The sequence below is a fragment of the Silene latifolia genome, chromosome 4 (genome assembly GCF_048544455.1).
Source record: "Silene latifolia isolate original U9 population chromosome 4, ASM4854445v1, whole genome shotgun sequence".
Lineage (NCBI taxonomy): Eukaryota > Viridiplantae > Streptophyta > Magnoliopsida > Caryophyllales > Caryophyllaceae > Silene > Silene latifolia.
Window position 1 is genome coordinate 100,335,469 of NC_133529.1, and position 15,995 is coordinate 100,351,463.

Genomic DNA, 15,995 nt, shown 5'->3' on the forward strand with positions numbered 1-15,995 from the left:
TGAGTTAAAGTACCACCATGAACACCCGCTTTTACTTGATATGGGAAAGAAACCGCTACATCAGTCGGTCGTACACCCCCGTCTCATTTACATATCCTCGTGTTCAAGGTAGGGCATTAATAAAACAAATTCTGACTTCGCTCTTCGCTTTTGACCCCTCTCTTCTCTCGTGTGATTCGACCTACCCCTGGACCATTTACATGTTAGTATGACCTCTGATTGTTAACATATAACTCGTTTAGATGACATTAGATCAATTTAATAACCTAATTAGACACTTTAGGGTACATCGACATAGCTTTAAAAATCAACTGACGATTTTGTAACTTAAATCGAATGCATCTCTCTCTTTCACCTAATTTCTCGTTAGTATAAGAGTGCGTGATTAGAACCTTCTTATTAACACTCGATGAGTTAAATTAATTAGTAAACTTGACCTAATTTGACCCCTTTTAGGCCGTGTAGAATGCGCGTTTGCAAGGTATCTTTCCAAATCGATCAACGTCGTTTCTAACTTGTTTTCTAGCCCGTTTTCGAACTTGTTTCGCAATCAATTGATCTAACTAATGAACCTGACCTAGGACCTAGGGTTAGACGTGGCTTTAGGCCGTGAGGCTGGGCCATGTCCTTTGGTCTTTCTTGTTTCGTTCGTTTTACATCGTTCGTTCTTTATTTGCTTTGTCGCTTGTAATTTATCGTTCGTTATCGAGTTGTAATTTTCAAGGTAGCTTTCTTTTATCGAGTCAAAACTCCTTCCAAAAACCTTAGTCTTGTTTGGTTAGATGGTTGTGCCTCAATGCATGTAAGAGCCTAGTAAATCGCATGTTGTTTAAAGCGACATGGCCCGATTTATGCTAATGCATGCTTTGGTGCGTGGCCTTATGTCTAATTCGATGAGATTAAGTTAAAGCACACATTACGAGGAGTGACCCAAGGCCGTGAGTCATGTAAGCCGTGGGCCACCCCTTTGTGCACGGTTTCCTAGGCTGAATGGCCGTGTATTGCGTCGTGTGTGTCAATAACTTTACTTTTACCATTACCTTGTATCAATTCCATTCTAATATTACTTCTTTAAACCTCATCCTTTTCTTAACGGTTTAAGAGAATGCTCCCATTCATTTCAATGAGTCTTTGCTAAGAGAAGCACAATTGAAATTCATGAAGACTACTCTTCATTCGTTTGTTTAGTCTTAAAACTTTCGTTGAAGTGGTTGCGGTATTTTGGTCAATTACGATTTCTAACAAATCCAGTCACCAAAATGATTTAACGTTTCAAAGTACTTAACTCAATTAAGCACATGAGAAACAATTCATTGTAAGTAGATATGTTAGTCAAAAATCAAAAACCCTTTTGATCACGAATAAATTTTATCTATACTCTTCACAAGAGATCCTTGCAATGGATAATACGATGTTTTAGAAGAAAATTCAAATTTGTCTTTAGTAACGATGTTTTAATGGAGATTTGAATCGAAATGATATCGTATATAAATTCTGGTGAAGAAATAGAACGATGCGACAACGGAATGATGAAAACTAACATTTATCGTTATAATAATACTTGTAAACAAGTAAAACATTTACATAGTGACCTCTACCCAACTATGATAAATGATTTCAAGATCCAAATTCATATTAACTTGGGCACGCTTTGGCGATACAACCCTTATCAATATAACTTGGTGGATTAACTCTTTAATCGATTCTACTTTTAGAACTCTTGGTCGATAAAATTACATTAATATTAATCTTTAGCCCAAAACACATCCGGCTATGGTCGAGAATACTTTTGTTGAGTTCAACCCAAATTTCGAATAAATGTGTCCATGATCCAAATTCACATTAACTTGGGCACGCTTTGGCGATACATCCCTCATCAACATGAATTCGGTGGATAGACATTTATCACCCACTTCCCCTACGTAACAAGGTTTGTACCCCGGTTTGGCCGAGCGCACTCCCTCACGAAATAGGTTTTCATGGTTTCTAATTTTTGGTAAGGCTAAGTCTCAATTGTTAATTTAGCGAGAGGTCATGTCAATTTATTATCTATCACGTTTTAAGTGAACTATAACGGTGAACTACGATAATTGTAATTGACACGGTTGATAAACTCGATATAAAATGCATGTTTAGTTATGGCGATTTAGCGATGCATGCAACATATAAATAAAATGCAAAGCATAAATATAAAGTCCTAGTATGGCCTTCCTAAAATAGTAAATCTAATAAACTATTACAAATTCGGAAACCAACTCCTTTGGTCCCTTGAACTTCGGTTTTGACACGCATCTCGAGGTAACACCGTCTTTGATGGACCGTCTTCTCGAATGGCACTGTCTTCAAGGAACTCCGGAATAATTAAATTACAAAATGAATTACATAATTTCCTATTATACATTTGTAATAAAAATTAAATAACTATTAAATTACAAATTGGTGATACGAGATCACAAAAAAAAACTACAACCGAATCGATATTCCCATACATTTCGGGTAATACCAATTAAAAACTAAGGCCATACTAAGTAAAATTACATAATTCAAAAATTATATAAAATAAAAATATGACAATCATAAATAAAATGCAGCATTATAATTTGTATGAACATGCTTAATTTTATGCTAAATCGCCTTTTAAGAGCCAATATCGTATATTAATCGGTTTTTACGGATTTGCGCGATTTAACTTATTAAATCACAATATGTTACATAAACTCGTATTTATGGTCAAGTTAATTATCCTAATTCACTTAGGACTCAAAATTTAGTCTTCACTAACACTTTGACAATAATTCAACTTGATTTAACAACATTGTTCATAATGGACTTAAAATTACAATTTTATAACATAAACTTCAAATTAAATCAAAAGAATTTCAAATAATTTCAAAATTTGAAATTGAAACTTATGAACATTCTGAAAAAAAAAAAACCTTGACTCTCATAATGTTCAATACTTAGGTTAAATATTTCGAAAAAATTATCGAGAAAAACAATGTTGCGGTTTATCGATTTTAACAAATATGACCATTAAAATATGAGAAAATTTATTTTCATCAACTTTTCACTTTTAGATCTGAAATATATGATAAAATGCAACATGTGACATTTTTCTTTAGTCATGAAATATGTTTTAGCATTATATACTAAATAAAATCACTATTTATATAATTTTTACCCAAAAATTCATAAATCATGCTAAAGGAGTCCAATGCCTCTAAGATTTTTACACACACTGAGTAAAAATGCATGTGACAACATATTAAATTTTCATGACCAGATTCGAAATATAACTTATATTAACCTAATTAACCCTTTAAATTCGATTTAAGCTTATAAAATCCATATTTCATGCAAAATAACTTAGTTTATTACGAGATTTAACATGCCATTATTAGATAATATATGTGAAAACATATCCAAAAAACACTGAAAAATTCAAAGTTTGGCTATTTTTCGTCCAAAATTGACATTTTTCTCATAAAAATCACATTTTAATGCCAATAATATATAAAATGAACAATAAAATCCATAAATAAACCAAAATATCCCAAATACATTTTAGGACCAGAAACTTTAACATGCAAAGTGATTTCGTGATATATCATAATAAACACAAAATTACAAGTTTTATTTGTTAATAAGATTAACTCTGAAAAACAATAAACCGATTTGCATGCAAACAACCTAAGGCTCATGATACCGCTTGTTAGGATTCATTAATCTCATTAGTATACATATTCATAGTATGATAGTTTAATTTAGTCATAAAATTAAAACAAGATCTTATGCATGCAAACATAAAACAAGGTAGAGAAGAAATCGTCACTTCTTACATTGGTGTTTCGGATTTTTGGGCACCAACAAGATCTCCTACTTGTTAGTTCTTGAGCTTTACAACAATGGATGAACAAAGGTTCAAATTAGAACCTCTCCCAAAAGCATATACCCAAGGAACACCCTTAATAACTAACATTATTATGAGCTAGTAATAATATTAATCTTACTTAAAATTTGGACACAAAAATGGTGTTTTTGTTCTCTTGTATTTCGGGGGCGTCTTAATACCTGAGGCGAAGGTTGAGGTGGCTCAACCCCGCTGGGCCCAATGAATCTTTTAAGCCTTAACTGTCGGGGCTTGGGCAACCCCGACACGGTGAATGCCCTTCGTACCTTAGTACGGAGGGAGGCCCCGGCCATGATCTTCCTTTACGAGACGAAGCTCTGTGGTCGTGATATGAGGAGGGTGAGGGAATGGTTGGGTGAGTATAATGGGATAGAAGTGGATAGTGTCGGTAGGTCGGGGGGTCTCGCTTTTTTATGGAAAAAGGAGGTCGATTGTAATTTTGTATCAGCTTCTATTCACCATGTTGATTGTCATATCCGAGAAGGGGAGAAAGAGTGGAGAATCACGGGCTTCTATGGGTGGCCGGCAGTCTCGGACCGTCATCTTTCTTGGGAATTGCTACGCTTACTTCATAACCAGTCGGCTCTTCCATGGGTTTGCATTGGAGATTTCAACGAGATTTTATACTCTACCGAGATGAAGGGAGGAAGTCGTGCGCAATGGCAAATAAATAATTTCCAGTCGGCTATTGATGACTGTGGGTTGAGAGATGCTCCTTGGGAAGGGTACAAATTCACGTTTGATAATGGTCAGGCGGGGGATGCTAATCATCAATGCAGACTTGATCGAGCCCTTTGTACCGAAACATGGTTAGATCTCTTTCCTTATGCTAGACTTTTTCATCTTGATCGCGAGTGGTCTGACCATGCCCCTTTGAGATTGGATTTTGATCGACGTGAGATAGGAAGTAAGACAAGGAGTAGGTTCCGCTTTGAGCAGATATGGGTTGGTGAGGAGGGTTGCGAAGAGGCTATCATTAGAGGGGTCGAAAAGGGGCAAGGGGATTTGGTGGATTCGCTAAGGGCGTGTAGGAAGGAATTGTATGCCTGGAAGTAGGGCTGGGCACCGGTCCAAAACCGGACCGGAACCGGTTTGGACCGGAACCGGAATCGTTAAAATTCACGGACCGGGACCGGACCGGATTACAAAAATTTCGGTCCAAGACCGGACCGAAAAAATTCCGGTCTAAGACCGGACCGGACCGGTTGGACCGGAATTACTCACCTTTTCAAATTCCGGACCAAAAATTCCGGTCCATTGGACCGGATCGGACCGGTTGGACCGAATTGGACCGGAATAAAAATACAATTTTAAGAAAAAAATGAAAATAACCATAATTCCGGGCATTCCGGTCCAAACCGGTCCGGACCGGAAAATACCGGTCCCAGTCCCGGACCGGACCGGACCGGAAACCGGAATGTTGGAAAATGGTGGACCGGATACCGGGCCGGAATTTTTAATTCCGGTTCCGGTCCACTCGATTCCGGTCCAGACCGGTCCATTTTTCCGGTCCGGACCGGATTATGCCCACCCCTACCTGGAAGAAGACTAGCATTGGTAAGATAAGTCGATCTCTAGAATTGAAACGGAAACAGCTTGCTCGTCTCAATGAGGGCAATAGAACGGAACGCAGTGTGCCAAAACGGAGGAAGCTCATAGCGGAAATAGCGAGTTTATACAGACAAGAGGAGCAATATTGGCGACAGAGGTCACGTGCTTTATGGCTTAGGGATGGGGACCGTAATACTAAGTTTTTCCACTCACGAGCAGGGGAGCGTAAACGCAAGAATTTTATCGGGAATCTTATTGATGATGCTGGGCAGGTGCGTGTGGGGGAAGAGGAGATTTCGATGGTGGCTATTGATTACTTCAAAGGGATGTTTACCTCGGCAGAACCATCGAATTTTGAGGCCGTTTTAGAGGGGATTGAGGGGCGTGTGACGACTCGGATGAACCAGGTCCTGCAAGCGGAGTATAATGAAGCGGAGATTGTCGAAGCTTTAAATAAAATGCATCCTTTAAAGGCCCCTGGACCCGATGGTATGAATGGGCTATTTTACCAATCTTATTGGCATATTGTTGGGTCTAATGTCGTGAGTACAATGCTCGAAATCCTCCGTGGTCACAGGTCTCCGGCTCGACTCAATAAGACTCATATAGTCTTGATTCCGAAGAAGAAGGCGCCAGATAAAATCCGTGATTTCAGGCCAATTAGTCTTTGTAATGTGGCCTATAAGTTTTGTTAGGATTCATTAATCTCATTAGTATACATATTCATAGTATGATAGTTTAATTTAGTCATTACATTAAAACAAGAACTTATGCATGCAAACATAAAACAAGGTAGAGAAGAAATCGTCACTTCTTACATTGGTGTTTCGGATTTTTGGGCACCAACAAGATCTCCTACTTGTTAGTTCTTGAGCTTTCCAACAATGGATGAACAAAGGTTCAAATTAGAACCTCTCCCAAAAGCATATACCCAAGGAACACCCTTAATAACTAACATTATTATGAGCTAGTAATAATATTAATCTTACTTAAAATTTGGACACAAAATGGTGTTTTTGTTCTCTTGTATTTCGGTCAAGAGAAGAGGATTTTGTGAGATTTTGCTCTCTTATTCTTTCACAAAGTCTAGAGTAATTTTTGCACACTCAAAAATATCACACATCTTGAGTTGTAGAATGAATGAATAATAATAGAAGAGAAAACTCCTTCTATTTCTTATGGTTGGCCGAAAAAAATAGCCTTGGGTAGCATGCCCAATGCTTTTTATTTTTGCTCTTCACAAGAGACTAGCATGCAACCCTAGTTTTAAGTTTGTTCTTCTCAAAATGTTTAGCCTTGCATGCCTACACCCTAGGGTTATGATTGTGTTTGTAGAATAAAATAATTCAAACAAAACAACCCTAAAACCCCTCCAATTTCGGTCACCCATATAACATGGTGGTCCATTTTATTTTTGTCATTTGTCAATTGTGACATATGTGACATGTTACTTGACATGTTACATTATAATGTATTTTTAACATATTAAAAATCATCATATAATTAAATATGTCACATACAAAAATAATTAGTAATTCATAATTACTTGTACCAAAATGGGTCATATAATTATAAACTACAACAACTTGTATTTATAATAAATTATTCATTCTATTTTTAATTGTTTCATAAACAATAAATTAATCTAAGTAATAAAACAATTCGATTACTTAGACCGAATCTTATTTAATCAAATTACAATAAGACACGTAATTATACTCACAAAATCATCCGTCAATTTTAAGCAATTTAATTAACTCGTATCGGCATACGATTAATTAAATAATCAATTAAGAGTATTTCCCTATAGGTATGACCTAAGGGGATCAACTGATCACCATCGTCACACGACAGTAATGTCAAACTCTAGTCAGCCAATCATTACCGATATGTGTGGACCAGTTGACTGTAAAATATTATTTCCCACATGTATTCTTAAATATGAGATTTAAACATGTGATCATTATGATCGACAGTTCTGATCGCATTATTGTCGGAGGACACTTATTCCAACAAGTTAGTCTCTAAAGTGCTTGAGAACCGTCTGAAAATTTTTCTCGGGGAAATTATTTCGGAAAAACAAAGCGCGTTTAAACCGGGTCGACTTATTTTCGACAATATTTTGATTGCATTCGAGATTTTTCTTCACATGAAGAATAATAGACAGACGGAGGGACATATGGCGATCAAGCTCGACATGGCTAGGGCGTATGATAGGGTGGAATGGGGGTTCTTAAGGCGGGTTTTAATTCGGATAGGCTTCGACACTCAGTGGGTGCAACGAGTTATGGACTGCGTTTCTACTGTCACATTTTCGGTTCTAATTAACGGTTCACCATCAGAGGAATTTCAACCGAGCCGAGAATTATGTCAAGGTGATCCCTTATCCCCGTATCTTTTTCTTTTATGTGCGGAAGTTTTATCCAATATGCTTAGAAGGGCGGTTGAGAATGATGCGATTCATGGCATTAGGGTGGCTCCCTCGGCACCTATCGTTTCTCATCTCCTCTTTGTCGATGATAGCATTTTTTTTTCGTGAAAGCTAACCTGGATGAGGCGAATGTTATTAATGATATTTTACGTCGTTATGAGGAGGCTTCGGGGCAGCTTGTAAGTTTGGATAAAACTACCATTTCGTTTAGCAAGGGAGTCAGTAGGGAACAAAGAAGCAGAGTGGCGGAATGTCTCGGGGTGGTCGAAGTGGAGGAACATGCTCTCTATTTGGGGCTTCCCACGGTGATTGGCCGATCGAAAAAGGTTATTACGAATATTATTCGTGATCAACTTTGTAAAAAATTACAAGGGTGGCGCGGGAAAATTTTGTCTAGGGCTGGTAAGGAGATCCTCATAAAGGTTGTTGCCAATTCGCTCTCTACCTATGTGATGAGTGTGTTTAAAATTCCCGCAAACTTTTGTGATGAGCTGAGATCGATTGTCTCGTAATTTTGGTGGGGGCACGAGGAGAATAAGCGAGGTATACATTGGGTGGCGTGGAAGAAATTGGCTCGACCGAAGGGAAGATGAGGCTTGGGTTTTCGTGATTTTTCGTTTGTTCAACCAAGCTTTGTTGGGCAAGCAAGCTTGGCGATTGGTAACTACTCCAGCTAGTTTGTGGACTCGGATTATGAAAGCAAAATACTTCCCTGACAATAATTTTATGACGGCCTCGCTGGGACACAACCCGAGCTATACTTAGCGTAGTATCTTCGAAGCCCGGACTTTTTTGGAGCGTGGTATGCGTAGGAGAATCGGGGATGTCAATGATACGAAAATTTGGGGACATGCTTGGCTGAACTCGGGCCGGATCATTTCGCCATGTGCACATAGGAATGAAGAGCTGATGGTCGCGGATTTGATGAGGCCGAATGGGAGGGGTTGGGATGAAGAGAAGTTAGAGCTCTTGCTGCTTCCTTTTGAGAGGGATCGGGTTCGAAATATTCGTCTTAGCTCAAATAGGCCGAGGGACCTGTGGAATTGGGGACTTGAAAAGGACGGGTTATACACGGTGCGAAGTGCGTATAAATTGCTCGTGGGGGAAGAAGGGGATATGGCTGGTTCATCGGCCAGGACGAGGGATCGTTGGCTCTGGAATCGGCTCTGGAAAGTTTCGGTTTGGCCCCGCGTGAAGCTCTTCTTCTGGCAAATGTGTAGTGAAGCTTTGGCAACACGAGCGAACATCGCAGCCCGGATAGGAGGTGAGTACTCTTTGTGTCCTTTTTGTAATTCGGCCTTTGAATCTAGCATTCATATTTTCAGGGACTGTGGGGTGGCTTCTTGGGTTTGGGACGATCTGGGCTTGGAGGATGTGTCAGAGGGGCGGGGTCAGGATGTGCGGGAATGGGTCGAAGTTCGCTGGAAGGAGATGAGCCATGAGGAGTGTGTGTGGTTTATGGTGGGTTGTTGGGCTATTTGGGAGCATAGAAACAAGGTCATTTTTTACAACATTAGGGTGGAACCGGCCGAGGTGGTGCGAAGGGTGAGGGATGTTGTATGTGAGGGAGTAGGCGAGACTGGAGGTATGGAGAAGGGGATAAGGTGCAGCGAGTCAACCTCACAGGGGGCAGGGGAAGGGACTAACGGGTGGCAGGCGGCGAGGAAAGGCTATGTTAAGATTAACGTGGACGCGGGTGTTAAAGAAGGCGAGGGTGTTGACACGGGAATTGTGTGTCGTGACAGCCGAGGAGAGGTTCTGTGGGGTGTGTCCATTGCTCGTCAACAGGTTTGGGAAGCACATATAGCTGAGGCGGTTGCGGTCCTTGATGGTTTGGAGGAAGCTGCTCGACGGGGGGTCCAAAAGCTGGAAGTGGAGAGCGATTGTCTACAAGTGATTGAAGCAATTCAAGCTCGAAGACATGGGAGGAGCATTTTCTCGTTGATTATAGATGATATAGTGAGCTTTAGTTCTAATTTTCAGTCTATTTTTTGGTTGCATGTTAGTCGTATTAATAACTGTGTAGCTCACGTTTTAGCTCACTGTAGTCCGCGTACTCTTGGTAGGGTAGTTTGGGAGGATGGTTTACCACCTTCTGCGAACACTGCTGCTTCGTTTGATCGTTTATTAATCGAGTGAGACTTTCGGGTGTTTACATTCAAAAAAAAAAATGGAGAGCAAATTAAGATCTAGTCTTTATAGAAGGAAAAAATCAAGAAAGAAGACTGAAAAATTTTCCATTGAAAAACTTATACGAGATCTTCCTAAATATGAAGAAGGTAGAAGTTGATTATGCAGAAAGAAGATTAAAGAAAATGGCTGAAGAAGAGCTAGGGGGAGGAGATAAGAAATAATTTCAGATCTCTTCCTATTTTCTATGGGTTTTTGAGAGAGCTTTATCTCTCATCTTCTTGTTTGTCATCCTAATTGAGCTTTAATTTCCCTCATTCTTGCAAAATTCATACTATGGAAATTTGCGTTATTAACTTACTCTCAAGAAATTCTGCCACTTATCCTTCAATTTTAGCGAGATTAAGGTTAAATGGTCGATTAATTTAATCAGTCACCTCAAAGTTTTCTACGGTAATGATAAAATATTACCGATTTTAACCTAGTTTCTGTTAGATATTGAGTATGCACGAAACAGGAATTGACAATAATGAAAACCGCACCGAATCGCTATGCTTTCCTAATAGAACAATTCGACCCTTACTTTAGTGCCTGGGTTGTATCGAACTTTCTATTGAGATAAGACGGTTGCCCTCTGTATTCGGCACAGAATACAGAGATATAATTAAGAAGTATTTTGTGTAGATCGTTATAATTTCTTAGATGCAAAAGATGGATTGTTTTCCTGTAACTTTTCCATCTTATTCCCTGGCTATATATATAAGCAAGATAGGGAAATAGGGGAATGAATATCCGAACAATTGCAACTGTTGGATTTCCAAAATAATTGATGCGTGAATTTAATTTCCGCACCCCCTCATAGTTATTCGAACGAAAACTATACCGTAATTCCGTAAATAATTATGGAAGTGTACACTCCGTACTTCCCGAACTTGCATTATATTATTTAGAAATTACCCATCTATGAAACAACCTTAATTACGCCAAAATGAACCGGTAATTACTCTTAAATCACCAACATTCCTCCCCCATTTAAGCGTAATACAAGATTAAACAGCTAACAAGCATACCAATTTATGCATAAATGAAAATGTCACGAAGATTGAATTTCCACTTAGTAAAATTACACATTCCAAATATTCGAGTATCGGGGTGTGACTAAGCATTGAACCCTTTCTACCCATTTTGAATACATGAAGATAACTCACACATAAACTAATTTACTTCTAAAAATTACATAAACCGACACTTATTTACAAGCCTAGTGTCCCATATCTATTCATGAACATATCAGGAGTCAAACCCATACTCCCTTGAAGCGGCTGTACTTCATGTTCATATAGGTTGATTCTTTTCATCGTGTCCTTGCAAACACACTTTTTCAAAAGATCGACCTTACAACATGCAAGTCTAAGCACACACCTCGGGATATAAATTATTGTGTGCTTCAATCTCTTAACAATAGGCCTTCCACATTGAATTCAGCCTCTAACGTTGTATTAGAGGGGAATTGGGTATCCTATCGCCAAGGATCTTATACGAGTTTTAGACCCATCCCGTCAACCGACTTAATAACCAAGTCCATAATTGACCCTTCATGCAAAGTGATCAACTAAAACTGAGATCTCACAAAAGATAACCAAGATTATCCCCATTTATGATAGTCCATAAACTGTGTTATAGCAAACACCCTGGTGCACCGTTATTTACTATCAAAACATGGATGAAGTTGGTCTAATACTTTTAAGTAATACCGTAGATTAATTAATTTCCTTAGCTACTTAGCCTTAACCGGCTATGCTAACACTACGCATACCAACTCCAATGTCAAACTCATAATGCAAATTCGCTTCTTGGAAGTCCATATACATGATATACTCATGATACTTTCCAAAGTAAAATACACTACCACTAGTAGAAAATCACCTTCTACATTTGGTACATCAATTTGCAAAATACTATCCCTTTAAAACCGAAGGAGAAATGACATAGGACAAACCATAATTCATGGTTTACTTTATACATTGTCACACTTGCTTAATCCCTTGCCAAAGATGAGTACTAGCTATACTAGTATACTTACACAACTTGTCAAACCGCAATAATTAAGCCCTTGTGAAAATCCGAGTCATGACTCCATTTTCACTATTGGATAAAACCGTCATTCTCGACTCTTGGGAGTATTAATCGGAGAATAATAATCATACTCTCACCCTTGATCCTAATACCAAGGATCATACCACCTCCCCCATGTCCTTCATAGAAGAACACGATAATAGAACCACCTTTTACAAGGTAAATCATCTTTGGTTTATTGCCAAATATCAACTTGTCAATAATCTTACAACAAATGACTACTCCTTTACCGGACCCGTCAAATAACTATACATTCAATGCTATTGATGTACCTCTAACATGGTTAAACCATCATGATTCTATAATCTCACCATGGTTATCGCAAACCATCATTCCCGAGATTATATGGTAAAAATAATTACATAATCGATCCTTTTTTTTTTAAAAAAAATTTTACGCAACACATTAACATGTACAAGGTAATATTTAACTTGTTACACTAGATTGAAATATAAACAAAGAGATACACTCTTAATCATTTCAAACAATAAACGATCCAAATTTATAACCACTTAATAGTGTACCATATTAAGAATTTAACCACTCATTAAACATGCCCAAAGTCTAAAACAATTTATCTAAGGACCCAAGATAAAATTATTTATACAAGACATGCTTGGCATATTTAAAGTGAGTACATAGTCATGTTATAAATTAACAATAACGACTATCATGATCAAACCATAACTGATATCATTATTATCCATTATTTATCATATAGTCAATAATCATAGATGACATATCAACTGAATAAAGATGAGTACAAGAACAAAAGATTAGACAAGTACAATTCAAATATATACAATAGACGTTAAAAGAAATTGCCCTTTTGTTCTCTCTCAAATATGCACAAGTCACACCAGTAAAAGTGTAGGTAAAACCACGCCCATAAAACAATTCAAACAAAATAATTAAATTCATACGACAATCTTCCCCTTGCTGTTAATCAAAATAACAACACAAAAATATCCTTCATTCCTTAAACAGATGTGTGTCATGTATTCATGTTATCATTAATACATAAAAATCAAATGGATCCTGCCCAAATGCATTACGTAACTAATGTGTTCCAAACACCATTCAAATAAATTAATTGAATGATCTTATAATATCAACAGCCAAGATTCATGATATGTTTAATTGCAAAACATGAATATCATGATAGCCATCATCGATCATGCAACAAAACGAGAACAAATTGCCTTTTTGATTTTAGACTCATGACCGACATCACAGAAATGAGAGAACAATGCAAAGCATAATAAACATAATCAATATCAGACAAATAAACCTTATCTATTTTAATGAAAGTCTAAGTATCAATTAAATAGAATAGAAGCATTAACTATGTTCACAAATAGCATCAATTAGCAAACAACACATGAAATAATAACTTATCTCTGTAACATGGCCAAGTTTTCTGTTTTGATGCCCTATCGTTGGAAGATAATATCATCCTTAGAAAATCCAAATATCAAAACGTTGCCTGATGCATGTTGCCATCAACGGTTTCATCAACCATATATACTAACCATTTCCATCCTTTTCTAACAAGCGAGACCAAATTATATGCCCTTCCATTTGACCAGTAAATTTCCAAATTGAATTCACAACCCGCAAACTCAACTGCACCTTCATATTGTTGTTTCCTTGCGAACGGTATCGATCATTATCACAAAAGCGTAAATACTCTTAAGAATATTTTCTTCATTGTCATTTCCTTAACATTCGTCATCTTGAAAGATTTCGATAATTGTTCTATTAGATTGTTAGATATTGAGTATGCACGAAACAGGAATTGACAATAATGAAAACCGCACCGAATCGCTATGCTTTCCTAATAGAACAATTCGACCCTTACTTTAGTGCCTGGGTTGTATCGAACTTTCTATTGAGATAAGACGGTTGCCCTCTGTATTCGGCACAGAATACAGAGATATAATTAAGAAGTATTTTGTGTAGATCGTTATAATTTCTTAGATGCAAAAGATGGATTGTTTTCCTGTAACTTTTCCATCTTATTCCCTGGCTATATATATAAGCAAGATAGGGAAATAGGGGAATGAATATCCGAACAATTGCAACTGTTGGATTTCCAAAATAATTGATGCGTGAATTTAATTTCCGCACCCCCTCATAGTTATTCGAACGAAAACTATACCGTAATTCCGTAAATAATTATGGAAGTGTACACTCCGTACTTCCCGAACTTGCATTATATTATTTAGAAATTACCCATCTATGAAACAACCTTAATTACGCCAAAATGAACCGGTAATTACTCTTAAATCACCAACAGTTTCATCAGTTCTGCTCAATTTGGAAATTAGGAGCTACTCGTACTTAAGACCGTCTTAAACTTACAATATATTCCGTTATCAATATGAGTATCATAATATGAACCACATAGCAATGTAGCATGAACAGAAACCGTCATACGCCGAACTGATGAAGCTAGGTGCCGCATAAATTTTGATTTGATTATGAAACCCTGATATATAATGAGTTTCTATATTTGGTGGACAAAAACTAAGGACCAGTCATGCGATCAGACTCAACACTCATATTTTAGTAGAAGAGAGTTCTTGTGATAACCTTCGTGGGAATGGGGTAATATTGTTGTTTATGATGTTGATTGTTGATACTGTCAATATACTCCTTCATTCTCACACTGAAAGGTTCTACTTGTCGATTTTAATTTGGATAACTAAAAGTCATCTGGAAACAGCTTATTTGTTTTCAACATAGGAAAAATGTTGTTACTGACCTACTGACCTATACCTCGTCATAGTCTCATAGATGAGAGAGCCTGTGTGGTACTTGGGTAATGTATTGCAATCGAAAGAATTTCGCCTGTCTTTTGCAGCATAAACTGAAACTTGATTACATAGTAGTGTTGTAATAGAATACTACAGACTACAGTGCTACATTTCTCTGGCTGTTGTATCACCCAGTCGCAGAGTCGCTTGATAGAAAATTTTGACAGAGTTTCGCCTGTCGTTTGCAGCATGAACTGATAGTATGTAAACAACTTCAGCAAAAGAAAGGCATGCTGAACTAGTGCAGGTATTTTCTGGTCTTTAGCAATTCTCTTGAGCTGTGATATACTATTATGTTCTACACTATGAAAGTACCCGGATCCGGATTAAAAATACTACTACAAGATAGACCAAGCATCTGAAGGAAAAAACAAACAAGTGATCCATAGATATTATTAGATAATCTTTAAATACATGAATAGCTAGCTAATTAGAATTTTTATTCCAAGGGTAACAAATTGGATCGTCTTTGTTACCAAAAAGAGAACACGGACCAGACTCCATAATTTGCCACAGACAGTAAGTTTTACAGTTAGTGTCACCATGGGCATCTCTCTTCTGATCATAAATATCAAACCAATGTAATTTCTGATCAAACGTAAAACCGCAAAAATATAGTGTGTTACTGAAGATACCGGTTTTTACTTTAAATTCATAACTTTGGCCTGGTCGGACTGTATGGGTACCCAAATCATCGTTCTTCGATTTGCAGTGAATTTCCAAAATCTTGCTAATGCCTATTCCATTCACAACTTCTACATCTATTTTCTCAAACAAACCCGCGCTCAACTTTGCAAACAAGATAATTGTTAGGAGGAAAAGGAGGGCTATTTTCGACATGTTTGTTTCAGTTTTTGTTTACCGTATGAGGCAGCTGACAATTGAGAGGATGTAATGATCTACTATAGTGATGGTTGTTACAGCGAGGCGATGATCGACGATGTTGACGGTGGTAATGGTGACGATCAATGATTTATCAATTGTTGATGTAGATCTGGGATGAAGAAGTGAGAACAGA

The 15,995-nt window shown here is 37.5% G+C and overlaps 1 protein-coding gene across 1 annotated transcript; it reads left to right on the top strand.

Moving 5' to 3' along the window:
* The first annotated feature begins 4,201 nt into the window (after positions 1–4,201).
* On the top strand, positions 4,202–4,966 carry LOC141651824 (uncharacterized). Its single transcript, XM_074459517.1, has one exon. It carries the CDS (start codon positions 4,202–4,204, stop codon positions 4,964–4,966), a length of 765 nt encoding a protein of 254 aa, XP_074315618.1.
* The last annotated feature ends 11,029 nt before the right edge of the window (positions 4,967–15,995 follow it).

Excerpts from the sequence above, each read along its gene's own strand:
- LOC141651824 (XM_074459517.1), top strand. The coding sequence starts at position 4,202 with ATGATCTTCCTTTACGAGACGAAGCTCTGTGGTCGTGATATGAGGAGG.